The 17,349-nt window shown below is 47.2% G+C and overlaps 1 protein-coding gene across 7 annotated transcripts in view; it reads right to left on the reverse strand.

Moving 5' to 3' along the window:
* Positions 1–17,349, reverse strand: part of TP63 (tumor protein p63) — a gene marked incomplete at both ends in the record, with an annotated part of 101,230 nt that overhangs the window by 59,670 nt on the left and 24,211 nt on the right. For 4 of the 7 annotated variants that reach the window (XM_084267650.1, XM_084267649.1, XM_084267648.1 and 1 more), the window contains one exon: positions 6,315–6,356. The exons of the other annotated variants lie outside the window; for them this stretch is intronic. In XM_084267650.1, coding sequence (XP_084123776.1) covers positions 6,315–6,356 — 42 coding nt within the window. Of the gene's footprint in view, positions 1–6,314; positions 6,357–17,349 lie in introns of those variants that run through there. 7 annotated transcript variants of the gene reach the window in all.

Genomic DNA, 17,349 nt, shown 5'->3' on the forward strand with positions numbered 1-17,349 from the left:
AATCACAGCTGAGCTCATGTATCACTCTAAAGATCATGGCTTTGGTTGGTTGTCAAGGGATTGCAAGGCAATCGTGGCTCTGAGACTGCAGGGAATGCAGAAAATGCATACACATGGAAAAAAAAAAATGAACTTCAACATCCTTGGAGAGAAATTATTTTCCTCTTAATTCTACTTCATACCAAAAGTGGCTTGACACTAATCCAGGCCAAGTGCCACAAACGAAGAGCTCGAGTTCACTTCTCTGCTGAAGAGGATGGAGTGGAGTGTTGCTGTTGGTATATGAGAAGCTCCTTTCCTTTCTGATGATTTATGCAACCTCACTTTAAAAAGAGTTGCATTCATTTTATTGCCTACTCTGCACATTCTCAAGAGGCGTTGGAGACAGTGCCAGAAAAATAACAGGGCTTAACAGTGTCTAGTGCAAATCCATCGGTGCAAGAGCTCCTTTCTGAAGCGTTTCCAGATTACTTTTTTTTCCAGTGGGAACATTTTGTAAATAGAATTTAAAATTTGCCTTGAGCCAGGCAACACCCGCTTTTATTCAGCCCTTCACGATAATGAAATAAGTAGTTTCTCCACTAGTTATAGCCAACATCTCCCAGAGGAAAAACACACAAGGTGTACACCCTCCCACATCCACAGCTTTCCTGTTGCAGATGCCATGTCTTCCTCATGGAACTAGCGAAGCTTCTGTATCACAGAAAAAACAGCCATAACTGGGAAGAAACCTTTCTGTTTAGCATAACTTAGCAAACACAACCCAAAAGGTCACCACACAGGGCAGACAAAGCTTCTTTCTGTTGCTTCCCTGTGCTCAGGGATGGGGAGAAAAGAAAAGCAGTTTCACTTCACTTAAACCGTTACTTCATTATTAAAAATAAGACAGAGTTAAAAGAAAGAAACCAGCAAACAGCTCCTGAGGGAGCCAGGCAATAACATAACCAGGCTTGTGTCAGCAGAAATCAGAGAACTCCGGTGTTGGTGACATGGTGAAAGTTTCCAACCATCAGACTGGTAAAAATAACCAGTCAAAACAGCAGTTCTTGTATTCCCCAAGGAACAGAAAGTAGATGGACAATTTCATCCCGTCTCAACTGAGGCCGATTTACAGCAAACAAAAACAGATCATCAGTTCCTAACACCAGTTCAACATGTAAAACATCCTCACTGCACTGCAAAGGCTCTTTTCCATCTCTCTCAGCGAGAGCCTTTTAATTCTAGAAAACACCCACTATTAGTTTCTTGACAAATGAAGCAAGGCAACGATTTGCCAGCACCTCCTGTCCCTAATTTCATACTGCTTATTAACCCTTGTTTTGAGCACTGAAAACTGTATAATGGAGATGCAGTTTCCTATCTGATCTCTGATGTACTGCATTACCATGCAAACTGCCAGGCACGTGTGCTACTGAGCAGCAACGACACCTTGCACAAAGCCAAACCACCCTGACTTCTGCAGAAGTATTACACGCTGCACACCGAGGAGTTAAAGCTGTGCAAACATCGTCCTGTTTCTTTTTTGTCTATTAAAAGACACTCATTCTTTCCACCCACATGCAGGTCACCATTACTTGTTTCTGGGGTACACCCACAGCCGGTGCTGCTCAGACTGCTGACACCCAGTCCCTCCATCTAAAGAAAGGAGAGGATTTCCTCCAGGTGACATCCCCAGTTCACTGCTCAGTGTGGAGGTCACATTAGCTCTACTATCGAGACAGATACCACCCAAAACTTTTCAGTAACATACTATGAAGTAACAGAAGAGCATCCATGGGATGACAAACCTTCTGTAACAAGCGGTTGGAACTTTGTTGGAAACACACTCAACTCCTGCCCTTCCCTGCATTTCTCCCCAGAGCCCTCTTGTTTCAGCTGGGAGGAAGATTGGAGCTCACTGGAAGAGGCAGGTCTCAGCTTCCCGCTGCCCATCTCTAGACTACCTCACTCCATTAGCAGAGCCAAATATGGCAATAGTATCTAATTAGTCCTGCCAAACAAAAGACAAGGGCGTATCTAACCATAGGCTTTTCTATCTCCAGTTAAACCTTTGCAATTGGACTGCAGATTTAAAACCTCTTGGAGGAAAAGGCGCCTGGTAATACAATACAAGGCCTCTCCATCTTTGCAGAAGATCTTTGCAGCCCAAGGATAAGACACATGCCTCACAAGCCTGCACAGAAGACATCACATGACACAACCTTTAGTCCCTTAAGTGCAATTACAAAGGTTGGATACATAAGAAGCATAACTGGAATTGCAGCTGGGTACCATCCATGAACACAGCCCCAGTGCATGCCCTTATTTCTTTCTTCTAAGAAGGGACTGTGCTCAAATGCGTGGTGCTGATACAATTTGTATAAGCAGAGGCCTCTGGAAGGTACAATGCTCATACCTGAACCCTGCACAGCTCAGGGAGAGGTTTGGGAGTTGTTTGCCTGCTTGAAGCCACCAGAACCCTGAGACATTATCAGAAACAGGAGGAAGAAGAACCAGGAAAGAAGGTCAGGTTTAGTCAAAGCCTTAATTGAGAAACTCATTAGGCTTCATATAGCATCTTTCCAAGTGCTTTCATCTTCTCATAGGATGAGATGTGGGGTACAAGGGGTAATGCACAGATGAGCCTTTCTCCATGACATCTACAGACTGTAGGAAGGGAGCAGGTGGGCTGCTCTGCTGGGTAGCAACCAGGCAGTGTCCCTCAGAGGCAGCTCCCTTCACCCCAGGTTTGGCACAGGGCCACAGGGAAGGCATGGCAGGGCGGAAAAGTCTTTACTGAATGCAGCTGGGATTACCACTGCTATGTGGTAAAAGCAGCCAAGGAAAGAAGCACCAGAGTGGCCACAACTTTGTCTTCTTCAGTGGTTCACAGCCAAATCCAGGCTGACAAAGACAAACCCCAGCCACACTTCTGCACACCAGAAGCTGATGCTCAAAAGTGAGCTACAGCTCAGTTCCCAGATTCCTTAACTGTAAACTAATGTTTGCTGAACCAACGCTCTGGATAGGTGCAAGAACTGAGGAGGTCCATCTTCCCCAGGACATCCTTTCAGGCCACCCAAGATGCCACATGCCTGTTGCTGCAAAGAGGAAGGACTCGCATCCAGGGCACTACAGCTCAAACACACACATGTGAATTATTTAAAAAGCTAAGAGGGGAAAAAAAAAAAAACCCAAAACCATCCTTCTGCCCCCTCAAGATAACTGCAGCAATCCATACACAGTTTTTCTTCGTTTCCAGCATGAGGGAATGCTGCCAAAAAGCCATAAAAGTGGAGCAAAAGATGGTTTAGCATAAAACTAGTTTCCCCCACTCATCTTCCAAACTATGATAAAAATCTCAACAGAAACATTCTTTACTTTGTCTCTCTCCCACAAAAAGCAAGAAGATCTTTGGGAAGGCTGAAGGATATTATGACAACTCACAGCCCATATTACTTATCAGTGTTTGAACATTTATTCCTTTGGCAATGCTTTAAGTGGATTTTAGCAAGCACTACCGAACTCTGCATCATAGTCTCAGCCAAACTGCAGAGTAATCCAGAGTTGCTCTCATCCTCCTTCCCCTCCCAGTGCCCAGAAAAGTTGGACAAGACTGGCCAAACTTGCAGATACCTTCTTCACAACCAATTCTGTGCATGCTCCTCCTCAAACATTTGTGTACAACATCTAAAATTCCAGATGCGGAGACAAGGTAGGAAGATGCAGTGAGAACCAAAGGGATCATCAGCACCTCATCATACCATTATAACTGCCCCAACATCTTTCTCCTTTTCACATCTCCTACTCATAAACACACAGGAACAGATCTCCAGGGTCATCAAGTCCAGTGCTCTGCCAACAAAGAGCTTAATCGTTCTTATAGTCGACCCAGATCAAATGTTGGGTTAGATTAAGCTTGAAAAGTGGTTGAGGCAGGTTCCACCTCCACCTTTCCAGGGCTGTGATTCACTTCAACACCCTTTTCCCCTCATGCAGCTTTTCTCAACCAGGTTTACCCATTTGGGAGGAAGCCCTCATCTCACAGAGGCACTGAGCACCACAGGGCCATGGGTGATGGTGGGAGCTGGCCACCCTAACTGTGCAGCCGCCATGGGGCTTGCACAAAGGCCAGTTCCCAGGGTGGAGGATGCTGCACCACCAGTGGGTGTGGAGAGCAGAGCACAGCATCTGCAAGCAGGCAGTGAGCATCCTGGGTGCCTGGGCAGACCACCCCAAGAAACAGACTTCGGGTGGGAGGGAACTCCCTGGTCTCTGCCTTAAGTTTTATTTTAATGGGGAGGGGAGGGAGATGGGGAGAGGGAATTGAATTCCATCTTTTTGTCTCTTTTTAAACCCAAACTGAAGTCTATACCAAGTTTTTCACGTGTTGGCTCTGCCCAAACCAGCAACAGCTCTAAAACCTAAACTCCAGCAAGCACCAGCTGCAACAAAGTGCTACTTCATCTCCACACTGAGAGGGTTTCCCCCAACACACCCCTTCCTTTCTTTAAGGAAAGGATGCTGCCAAAGCCTACATCTTGTTTTCAAGCTTAGGACAGGCAAGGTTCACCATCACCAATATATTTTAATTGAGCATTAACAAGTCTCCATCCCTGGAGACAGGTCATTAGAAAGTCTGCTCTTTCTCAGAAATGAAGCCAAGTCAACTCTAATTGAGTTTTCTTTCCCCGTTTGCGGGATGAAACAAAGGCAGCACACCGCGTTCAAACCCAAGGAGGAGAAAGGGGGGTGGGGGAAGAAAAAAAAAAAAAAAAGAAATCAGAGCTAAAGCCTTTTAAAAGAACCTCCCCTGACAGCAGGGGTGATGAGCGGCATTTAAGCGAAGCGAGAACGCTCCTGAGCGCATTGCTTCTGACAGATGAGCCCAGTAAGTCAAGCATAGGGACTCCACAGCCCCACCGCTGCTATTCAGCGAAAGTTGATCAGATAGCAGCAGACAAATAACGCCAGGCAAACACTCTGAGAAGTGCTCTCTCCACATTTGAGAGTTTATAATTAACCTAGAAAAAATAAAAGAGAAGCCACCAATGCAGGTCTTCTGCGCAGCGGTGAGGAAACTGCGTGCACACGGGTGTTTGCACTGCCGGCAGAGAGGCAGACGGGGAAGCACACTGGTTTCAGCTTACCCCTTGCTCTCCCCAAGCTGCAGACCCACCATCCCAGGCGTGCAAGCCCCAAGCGTGCTTTTGAAAGGCTTTTCCTCGCTAGCTAACACATCTGAGCTGCGCTCTCAGCCTCCCAGTTCCCATTTTGTTTTCTTTTCCAAGTGGCTGAGCTTCTGTCTGCTTCAGGTCTCGCACCCCATACCCTGCCACTTGAAGCATTTTCACCAGGAACACACACACACACGTGTGCACGCTCTCTCTCTCTCACACACACAGGGCTTTTGCTGTGTTGCCATTCTGACGAGTGTCAACACAGCTGCTGTCTCCACTGGAATGTAAGCCAATATTGTCGTTAGATCTCCCTCTACCCCAGGTAACTTCCTCAAAGGTTTGCACAGCGGGCGGCAATTCTCTCCGCTTCCACCTTACAAAGCATCGAACCGGTTGGTTACAAGCAATTAAATAAATAAAACAAATAATGATAATAAAATCAAGCTGCATCTGAAGTTTGCGTTCCGCTCACACCCATGCGGTGCACAGGGCTGTGGAAAGTAAAATGCATCCACTGCACGCGCATCCATCCTCATATAATATGTTTAGACAAACACCCCACTAGAAAGAATGAATCTCGCTGCTGCTGCACATCATGAGGCTGTTAATACCTTTTTTAACAGCTCCAAGTAAGAGACTTATTGGTGTGGACACTAACACAGCATTTGCAGCAGAGAACATTTGTTTGCATATTATTTTACTTAAAAAGGTAACCTAAGAAAGGCTTTATCGTGTGTTTTTGGTTATTTCCTAGGTACCATCCACCTTTAACAATAAGCAGCAATTCTGGCAATAAAAGACCAGCAAATGAGTTTTAAGGCAGTCACCACAGCTACCGCTCAGACTGCTACAGCAAGCCGTATGCATTGCCCGCAGTAAGCAACTGCCTTGGGTTACTTCTCCAAGCAAAGAAAATTATGTTCAGCTGATCCAGGTTCCCAAAGTTTGCTGTACCAGACTTAAAGACTGGGAGTCTGCTCTCATTCCAGTACCCAGCCCAGCAAACTCAGCTTCCCATCGTAAAAGGCAAAAGTTTCAAAACCCAAAAGTATATTCCACACCTAACTTCAGGACTGCAGGGGTGAATAAATCATACAGATTCACTAAAAATAAAAATATATTAAAGACATGATAGCTCAAACCTAGAATCCTTACCTCGCTATACTGGGACTGGGCATTGTTTTCCAGGTACAACATGTTAGCAGTCAAATTGATCAATGCTGCTGTTCTTTCTTCTGGCTCCAGGATTTTGACAAACACCTCCCACCCCCTAGAAGACCCTAAAAATATGTGATGCTATTTGGAAGATAACAGGACTCGGAGTGTGCCTCTCTGCATAATTCAAGTTTCCCTTATATACACCTAACTATAGGCAAGGAGGAGGAGGTGGGGCTCTCCTGCCTTACCTGTCCAATCTGTCAAAGTGCCACCTGGAGTCCTCCACTCCAATGGAGAGAGGCCTCTCCCAGCTCATTAAGTAGTTAGAATTCCTTATCACCAATCTCTAAAAAGCAAAGGGAAGGAAGGGGTGTGTGAGTGTCTTAAACAAGTTGGGGGGGGGGGAAAGGGGGGGGAAGAAGGAGATAAAGAAAAGAAACTATAACTATCTCCTGTCACTTTTCTACAAGTTTAAGAACTCAAAAGACAGCCATGGAGTTGCTCCGAAGGAGCCGCTCCAAGAAACTGTTCTATTTATTTACTTTCTGAGAAAACTCTGGGGTTTTCTTCAGGCAGGGTCTTTGCTACTACCAAAAGTCCAAAATGTTGGGGAAGAGATAAAGATGTACTGCTGGAGACCAGCAGCGTAGTCATACAGTGTAGCCTCTGGCTGCTGTAGGATGCAGGTTTTGGACAAAACCCACAACGAGCTCTAGGAGAAGCAATCACTGTTTCACACACTGTAGCCTAGCTACATGCTGCAGCATCCGTGTGCTTTCACCCGCACTCACAGCCAACAGGTCCTGTGCTCACAGGACATCAACTCCAGCTACGTTTCTTTCCTCCTCTGCAGTCGCTTCTCACTCACACCACGACAATAAGCCTTAAAATCATCTCGCTTAAAACAGGAAACGTTAAAAAAAGAGCAATTCTTCCAAAGGGACTCGTGACTTTGAATAATTATATGGGAGAAGTTGTCGGGTACTGGTGGGCAAAGCCTCCCGGGCTCCGGGCTCGCAGCAAACTCGGGTTTTGAAGAGACGGGTCGGAGAAGCGCTCAGCCGAGCCCCGATCTGCCGGAGAGCAGCGAGAGACAGGCAGCACCGAGCGGCCCCGCCGGGACGTCATCCCGAACGAGCAGGCACCATCCCCCGGCCCGGTGCCCCGAGCGGCGACGGCCGCAGCCTGCGGGCGGTAGGACCGCTCCGGCACCGCCAGGCTCCGGCAACGGAGCGGGCTCAGCCCGAGCCGCCGCGCTGCGAGGGGTCCGCCGCCGCCCCGCCGGCCGAGAGGGATGCGCGGCGAGAACAAAAGCCGGCTGGTTTCGCCGGCTCCCAAAGCGCAGGATAAGCGCCATCGAGCCAAGGGGAAACAAAACACCTTTTTCCAGGGGGTGGGGGGATGGGAGAGGAAACCAAACATCCAGATCGGAGCGCGGCCGCCTGCCCTCCCAGCCCGGGGACGGCGCTTCGGGCTTCTCTCGGAGGGGCCGGGGTACAGCGGAGCGGTGCCGACCTGCTGCGTACCCGCAGCACCCACCGCGAACGCAAACCCGGGGTGGGGAGTGACCATCCCCCGCGGGTGCTTTTGCGGCGGTGGGCCTGGGGTCCCCAGCAGGTCTCCAGCCCACTCGTGACCTTAGTGCCTCCCTGGAGCCGAGGAGCTGCTGCTGCTGCTCCCCACCAAGTCGACGCCCTCGCCTTCGGGCATCATTTAGCCCAAACTTCTGTGGGCACAGTTTGGGGGGGGGGGGGGGGGGGGGGAGAGGGGGTGGGGACTCCGGGTTCACAGGGAGATGAAAGAAAGCCTGTACTGCTCAAGGTCTTAACGGCTCCAGGCTGCCTTTTCCAGCACATTGGAAGAGAAGGAACCGACTTCTGCCGACCAGTGAATTCAAGGACACTGCAAACTCACACCAGAATCTCTCAGGCAGGAGCCATGCAGAGCGTTCACAAAACTGTCACTGAAAATGGTGCAAAACCCATCTCCGTGCAGGAATTCACACCAGAGCAAGCACAGAGCAGAGGATGGCAGTGCCCTCCCTTTGCTGCAGCAGCCCCTTGCCAGGGGAATTAGGGTAGGTGTCTCAGTTTGAACCCTGCGAGCACAGCTGGGCACAAAAGCTTGCAAGCACTTCCAGTGCACCTTCCCAATTCCTCCTTGCTGGGAGGAGGTGCTTCCAGGCACCAGCTGCAGGGAGGAGCGCAAAGCCCTCCCCAGCCAAGGAGGGCCCTACCTATCACCAACATCCCAGCTCAGGTTGGGGCCACACACATCTCCAGCACCCCCCAAACTACCAGCCTGCTGAGTGCATAGCAGGTTTCCTACATCACAGGAACAACTCAACAGCCCACAGCCCCTTCCTCTCCTCACCATCTTTCCTGGCACCACCTAACACCAGGGGCTACGCCTCATGCATTTACCTGATCTCACCTGAGATGGGTACAAGCCAAAAAGCCACACAATGCGCTAATCTGGAGACACAGCCAAGGTTTGCTGGGAGCAGCCACAGCACTGCTAGACAAACGGGCCACTTCACAGCACCACTGCAAAGCTTGCATGGAGCTGGATGTCTCCTGTGGATTTTCTGCTAATAGGGAGAAAAAAATTACACTGCGCTCAGGGGACTGTTCTGAGCCCTGTAGACTCAGGTTTTTTGGTACTGACCCATGAGTTCAAAAGTTATAGAGGAAAAAAAAAAAGAGAAGGTGGTACATACATAGATCTCCCAACCTCAGCCAGTCATTGCAAAAGTCTCTTTTACTGGCTGTGCTAAGAAACTCAGAAGATCCTCCTTTTCCAAGTCATTAATGCAGCACTGTTGTGTTGGGTACCTGCTATCTTCTGTCCCACAGGTGGCTGGAGGTGGTTGTGGGTGAAGCAACAACCAGATGCACTACACAGAGATATGTGGAAGTTTATCCTAAGAGATCTGCATGTCAAACATGAGGAGAAATGTAAGTGGCATGAATAATTTGACATGTCAGCACAAATCTCTGCCCTCTGTACACACAGCCCCAACCTGGCTCAGTGTTTCAGAGGCATTAGCCTATGTGGTCACCTTGAAGAGGATGCTGGACAAGTGGCTTTACGCAAATCAGCAACACAAAGGAGGCCACCACTACCCTGATAGGGATGGCAGGAGGTAAACAGAACATGCACCAGACACTGCCCCCACCAACGCTGACACAGCCCACCCTGCAGCTGACACAGGTCACCCTAGGGCTCCAAACTGTGTTTCTCCGGCTTTAGATCTGAATGTACCCACCTCATTAAGACGCCTTCTGGTGTCATGCCTTGAATATTCATACAGGACCAAAGCACAAGGGAAGAGTAAAGGCTTGATTCCTAGACTTTCTACCTTACCATAAGAAAAGCTCACAGAACCTCATTTGATTCCCTCCTTTTGCAGATACAAAATTTCATAGATGAGTCTCCAACAGCCTAAAAGCAGCGAGGCAGCATCTCTTAAGGCTTGCAAAGGGAAAATCAGCTCCTCAAAATAGATTATGCTTAAATGGCTGAATCACAAGACCAAAGGGATACCCTGCACCTCCTCGAACTGCACACTCGCTTTTCAGCAACAGGACAGTGACAGTTACCGTGTGCCTGAGCTTTTGGGACGGGTCTCCAAGGGAAACACCAGCATCAGTCCTGTTGCAACTATGAAGGTTGAAATCCATGGCAAGACACTCTTTGGAGCTTGAGATGATTATATCTTATTATGTCAGTTAATCTAACCAGAAAGAAGAAAAGCCCTCTTTTCACACATTAGAAAGAATTACTTCATATTAAGGAAAGGTGAACAAGGTTTAGCTCTATTCTCCTAGTCCAACAAACTCTTCCCTGACACAAACAGGAAAGAACAAGCCAGAAAAATCAAGAAATCAACCCAAAGCATGAGTTGTGCAAAGCCTGGCACTTTACACTTTGGATGCTCAGTTGGATTGAATTTTAAAAAAAACACCCCAAATACCACAGCAGGTCAGCCTTGGGAAAGGGACTCTCTAAAGTAATTTACACCTCCAATATTTCAGAAAGCTAAAAATAATAATTGCTAACTAGATTTGAAAGTTTCAGCTGCAGCCCTTCCAGGTCTGACTCAGATATTCCAGAAAGCTTCTGGTGACACTTTGTGGCTCCTGCTGGTATGCTGAAAAACCAAAATAATACACAAACAAGACCCCTAAGTTCCTAAAATGAGCCACCAGCCAAGTCAAACCGCTGATTCAGTTCTTTGTTCAACTGCACTTTCACCATATTGTTTCATGGTTCATCCCAGCCTATCTCACTGGTGCCATTCAGAAATTCTCAGTAATCCTTCCTGGATGCAAGGTAAGTTAAGCTAAAATCACAACAGTTAAAAATGCCAGGTCCACAATTGGAGTATTAATGGGAGATTGTGTAATTTCTTGCAGAAGGGGGTGTGTGCACCTGGGCATTAGGTAATTCATGCAGAATTTCCTGCAGAATTTCCTGCAGATCAGAGAAAAAAAAAGAGTCAGCTCAGTCCTCTCTACTTTTTTAAAAATAGCATCTGGATCAACTGCGTCACCACAGACTGTGACATTCACTCAGCTCAGAAATGTTTACAAATTAAGACAGAGATAACAGGAGGAGGAGGGAAAAAATAGAATGCAGGGTTTGGGGTTTTGGTGGTGTATTTTTTTTTGTCGCATCTGACTAACTGCTGAATGCTCAAAAAATAAGTGTCTGTCCATTAGCTTTGAAAATCTTCCCTATGAAGGTTTTACAGGGACAGAAGTGTAGACTGCAATAGCAGGCAACCAGGTTAAAGAGCAAAAAGAAAATGCTTTAAAAAAACCAACAAGAACCCCCTTTTATGCAGAATTGGTCTTCACTGCTCAAACCACAAGGAAGAGGGGAAAAAGCACACAGCACATACTGAAACAGGGGCTTTCCCCTTTCAAAAGGCAAAAATCATCTATGGTAAAGCAAAACAAAGAGAAATAAAGAAGGAAAGAGATGCTGCAGAAAGGCAGCTCCTGCCAGCTGCTGACTAGCTACAGCCTTGTGTGCATCCCAGGCAGGTTGTTCCAGAGCACAGAATGTATGGGTCACACATATGCAAGAGAGACATGGGCACCCCCAGCTATTTCAGGACTAAGTGCTCTGCTGTGCCTACAAACAAAAAGTCAGTGTCCTCCTGGTTTCCCCACCACTGACCCAGGGGTCTGATGCCCAGAACTTCCCTTAGAGAATACTCAAGTATATTGAGCCCTCAAGCCAGTAACCATCCTCTCTGCAAGTGCTTGGTACTGAGGATCAAACGTTTCTTTCAAGGACTTCAAACCGCATTTTCCCCCACTTTAAGAGTGTGGGGCAAAGACAGGGACTCACCAAGGGCAGGAAGACAGCCCAGCTCCCTGAGCTGCCCCAGGCACAGGTCAGCTTCTCCTTCCCCCTCAAGGAGCATGCCCTCCCCAAGGCAATCGGCTGTCACAACAGCCCTGCCCTCCGACCCTGGGTAAACATCTGCGCACGCTGCTTATTTGAGCTCCTACAGCCTCGTTATCTCCCCCAGAACACCCCTAGGGCTAATTAGAGAGTTAATGGCATCATGTCAGGAGATAACGCTATGTGGGGGGAGCAGGGAGAGGGAAGGTGGAAAGGAGTTGTGAAACAAAACCAGTTCCCTTCACAACCGCTGTGCAATATTGGTTTAGGAAGGGCACACACAGCCCCTGGGGACTCTGCCCTCCGGCTGCCGAGCTCCATTTAATAAAAGAACAAAACACTCCTCTGGAGAGATTCAGTTCTCCAGCCAAGATGATGCAAGGTCCCAATGCCTTCCCTACTGTCTGCACAACCAGAACTACTCCAACCCCATCCAGTGAGGTCATTCCCTTCAAAGTGCAGGCATGGAGACATTTCCCACAGTTTGGGTACAATGCAGGATGGACACCTGGCATATAGATGACTTATCACCAAAAAGCATTATCTGATTATTCCTGGTGGTCCTTTATTCTAATTTTCCCACTTTTTTTGCACCCTAGTTACTCCCTTTAAAGAGAGGTTGCTTTCACCAAAGATGCTTAGGGATAAAAGGAAATTACGGTCTGGACAGAGATTTTTGCAAGGCAGCTGATGAGCTTGCTAAACCATTGGCCAGCAGGCACTCGAGCAGACACTTTTGCACCAATGAGTGGAAAACCACATGTCAGATGACTGTCAACCATAGAGATACAACTAAGGGACTTTGGAGGTTCAGGCTTCAGCCATCAGCAACTCCAACTCCTGCTGGAGTAACAGCCCTTAATACTCAAACTGCATTTTTGCAGTTCACAGGACCTTTGGATGTCTAACACAGCATGCTTGACTTTCCCTCAACACATCTGTGAAACATTTTTTCAGAGAAAGACAAAATTAGACAATAAAGTGCATGAGAATTACTCCTCAGCAGCATGAGCGGCCTCATCCCTGCAGCTAGAAGGTGAGACAGGGGATGGCACAAACCAGCATCCTGGTATGAGACAAAGGGCTCCAGCCAGGGAAAGGGAAAAGCAGGAGATAGTGACAGATTAGAGTCTTTGTTTTTAATTACAAGAGAGGAGCAACTGTTGGCAGACCAGGTTAGTTCTTGCACAAGCAGCTGAGGGGAAAGTGTTATTTTTCCCTTATCTTGTATAAACTACAGATTGCTCTTGGGAAACACGCAACTGTTCACAAATACACAACCACAGCAGCTCTCTCCAGCCACCCTCTGCTACAGTGCCAACTGCCTCACACCCAAGCCCTTGTACCATAAACCAGTATTTCAGAAAAACGGGTATCAGTTTGCAATAATTCAAGAACAGCTCCCCAAACCTCTGGTTAAAACCTGTACAACCAATGGCTGTTCACACTTCCCACACGAGCACATCGCTGTTATCCAATATTGTCCTGGTGTGCTGGGACTCAACATATATGCAGAGGCAGTTGAGCAGCCTGTTTGTTCCTTGTTTCCTGTACAGAAACAGTGACTCTATCAGTTCTGATCTTAGTTTGGGTGCCCTCTACCTCCCCTCACACACCACATCCACCACTGGTATGGCAGCAGCCATAGGGGTTCAGTTATTTGGCTGGAGACCTTCCTCAGAAGATTGATCACTTTGGTTTCTGACTTGTTTAATTCTAATCCAGTCTGGACATCATCATGAGGTTCACTATACCCATTTATGCCCTTAAAGAGGCAGAGTGCTGCAGGGTACCATTTCCTTGTGTTTAAGCAGGCTGGAGATAGAAATCCATGCTTTTAGAGCCAACAGTTATGCTCATTACAGAGAGCTCCTTTGATCATTCATTACTCTCTGCAAATTCAAATGCTGATTAGCAAAGGGTTTGTTCAGCAGTGAGCAAACTAACCCAGGCCACAAACCACTCCTTAATCTACGCTTCATGGATACTGACTTAATTTTCTGTGACTGCCTGACTATTCACTCCCTTGTTAATTTAAATGCTATCAAATCAGTGACAGTGAGGTGGAAAGCAGATGGCAGATGTTCAGAAGAAAACATTACCTAGTCCAAAACTGTCCTCAGAAAATATTGGAGGAAAAAATAACAGTTATTAACAGGACTGTGGGCAGGATCTGCAGAACCACAAAGCAACATACATAGCAAGACTTTGGATGCATAAGATTTTCTTCAAAGCAAGAATCTGAATTAATGCAAGTGAAGACTTTATAAACAAAAGCTGCACCCCACAGCTTGCTGCGGTGCAGACACTTTGTCCTGTTGCACAAGGAAGGGGAACGGGACACTCCCAGGGCTGTGCTCCAAAATTGTCTTAGCCTGAAATGAGCCTCACAACCCCTCCCAGGTATGGTCAGCACTGCAGCTTGCAAGGAGACAGTGAGGTGCTCTCTACCCACCCCTAAAAGGGGGCATGACAAAGCTTGATAGCGTTTTCATTCAACTGGATAAAACCAGCTCAATTCATCACCCTACCTCCAGCTAGGAAGAGAGAAGGGCCTCATTTCCCTCTTGCCACCAATTTGGATTAAAAATTAAAAGACATGTCTAGAAAAATATAAGTTTTGGGGCTGACCACTGGAGAGAAGGTATCTTATCAACATACAGTGAAGTTGCCATAAAACAGTATAAACCTTACACTTGCACCAGAGGTGGAGGCACCTATGATCTGTTGCTCCAAGATCAAGATACCTTTTAATTGTGTGTTTGCACAGACCTTTTCAAGATAGAAAATGAGTGCTAATGCATTATTGCACTACACTTAAACAAGGAGCACGTGTGGCACCATGGAAGCCTTTAGAGACAGGCCTAGCTGCCTTGGGAAGATGTTTTCTGAAGCAACCGCTTCTTTTGTTTGGAGGTATTTGCATGTAGGCAGATGACAGGATTCACAATTGCAACACTCTTCCACCCCAAATGCTTGTAGCAATGAGCCAGGGACTTCAAGCCAGCCCTCCAGAAGAGCCAGGCCAGAACAAACACAAAGTGCACCATCACACAGGGCTCTCTTCCAGGAAGTTTGTGCTTTTCAGTTTATTCCTTCCTAAAATGAATGCAAAGCAAGATACTAAAATACTGGAAAACATTTAAAATTCTTTTAAAGATGCTTCCAGAGTGACCTATGGCACAGCAGATGCCTTGAAGAAAACCAAGGGGCAATCTCTTAGAGAATTCAGGGAAGTGGCATGAAAAATAAAACATTTGGGGTACATTGACTGACTACATTCAGAAGAAATGCAGCCAGGGTATGGGTGAAGCAGCACAGGAAAAGGTGTTAGTGAAAAAATATTTTCAAAACACCATAACTATGTGTTTAGGCCCTACTACACACAAAATGAGAGCAGTCTTCAGGCTTTGGCAAGACAGAATGTACAAATGCATGCCCCGTCTGCCTCCTTTATTTGAAAGGGTTGATCATTGCTGGACTTGGATCTGCAGCCCTAAATGGGATTATTAGATTATTTGGAGGGATTTACACTACAGAAGATTACACACTCATCAGGATTATGAAGCCAAGCCTAAATTAGCAGAGTTTATGAGTTCAATGGCAAACAAGAAAGGTGCTGGAGGGAAGCTTCCAACAGAATAATGCATTTGCTCATTATGGAAATGCCTTTGCATAATCTCAACTTTCTTTGCACAGCCATGGAACGAACAAATACCCACAAAGAAGAGAAACTTGGCAATCCTTAAACTCTCTCAAGCACAAACCAGACAGTAATAAAGGCTTTGATCACATCCCTGTGCTCTACAAAGTCCTTCCTTCCTTGGTCAATCTGGGAATACCTAGGCATGAAAACAGGTGGCCACTTTGGAAGCATCTACTTATCAAATCGGCCTTATACTCCAGGTGCAAAACCATTTCACAACACAGTGCAGGGCTGCAGCACCTGCCAGAGCCCCTGGAATCACACACTATGCATTAATCAACCCAGACACTCTGCTTGTACCACTCAGCCACACCAGCTCCCTGCCCTGTTGTCAGTACACAGCGATGTCCTCCCTGTCCTGTGGTCCCACCAGCCCTTAATCAGGTTTCATCTGCTGCCTCAGCCATTACCTTGTAGCAAGTACAATTCTCTTCCAACCCAGCAAAACACTTTCAATCAAGCAATTAAAATTTAACAGAGATCAGAGCCTGCATTTTAATATTAAAGCACTGTCTAGGAGACAACAGATGTCCCTTCTGAACAGTGGGTTGGTTTGGGTTTTTATGTCTGTCATTTTTGCTTACTTGATCCACAGCTCCCAGCTTGCACGGGTGGTGGACTCCTGGGGACCCAGGAATTCAGTGCGTGCACCAAATAAGATTTAGTGAACTGATTTAGTGCCAAGGCTGAGAACCTGGGTGAGGACAGCTCTGTAGGGGCTTCAATCCCACTCTTCTCCAGCTCACTGGGCTGCAGCATGGGAAGTTACTTTGTTCAAGGTGGCTGGGATGGCTCCTGAACGAATCCACAGCAGGTTAAACCTGGGAAACATTTCTTGTTCCCATTGGGAAGCAAATACCAACTCTGAGATGTGTCCTTGGTGTGTAGGCTGAGGTCAAGAGCCTCACCACCTTCATGCCCTACATCCAGTCTCTCCTACAGCCTACTTTTTCCTCCACCTCTGAGTATAGAGGCAAACAAAGTTAGAGCTGAAGCTGTCACTTTGAAAGCTGTGAAACACATGTTGCACCTCCAAAATTTTTGTAGCCACTAGGTTTGGGACACCAATGAAGCTGAGGACCTAAACCTGAAAGGATGCAGCCCTGTGAAGCACCTACACCACCATCTGGAGGGCAGAAACCCACCCCACAGGGCTCTGAGCAGTGCCTAACCCAGCCACACATAGCAAATCCCCACGGTGATTTGCAGAAGATGAGGAAGGACAGATGAAATAAAATAAAGGCAAGGAATTCTCTCTCCCTTTCACAGGGAAGGACAGATCCAGGTTAAGAAAACCCTGACCACATCGACTACGCAGGGAAAGGCATTCCACTGAACTGGTTAGGCAAGGGGCTGCGGGAGGACGGCTCAGCTTGCTCTGGGCATGAAAGGAAGGTATGTATAGGGGAGGGGGATGAGCTGCTCCATCACTCATGACAGCACTCCTGCTCCCACTCATAAAGTCCCCAGAGCCCTGGACATGCTGCCGGGATGGTGGCAGGAGACTTCCAGACTCCACAAGGCCTTCAAACAACACTTGTATCAGTCTGCTGCTTGCTGCAGTCCTCAGACCAAAGCAGCTTTGTTTGGGTCCAAACTAGTATCTCTTAGCATCAGTGAGCAGTTTAAAGGACTTCTGAGGGATGGTGAAAGAAAGCAATTTTACACCTGGTACATCAGGCTGACAGCATGCTGTGAGGTCTTCAGGGCAATGCAGGGGTTACTGCACAGCCACATGCTTGTTCCTAGAGAGAGGTCCCCAGACCCCTCCTCCCATAGCTCCAGGGCATTTAATCAGTTAGGAAAAAAAAAGCAATCCTACAACATCACCTGGTTTCTAGCACTGCAAGAGACTGCTTTGAGACCAGCATTCCTCCACCCCACCAAAGACCTCACAGTTCCTGGCTA

Source organism: Gallinula chloropus (assembly GCF_964237585.1).
Source record: "Gallinula chloropus genome assembly, chromosome: 8".
In the NCBI taxonomy this organism is placed as follows: domain Eukaryota; kingdom Metazoa; phylum Chordata; class Aves; order Gruiformes; family Rallidae; genus Gallinula; species Gallinula chloropus.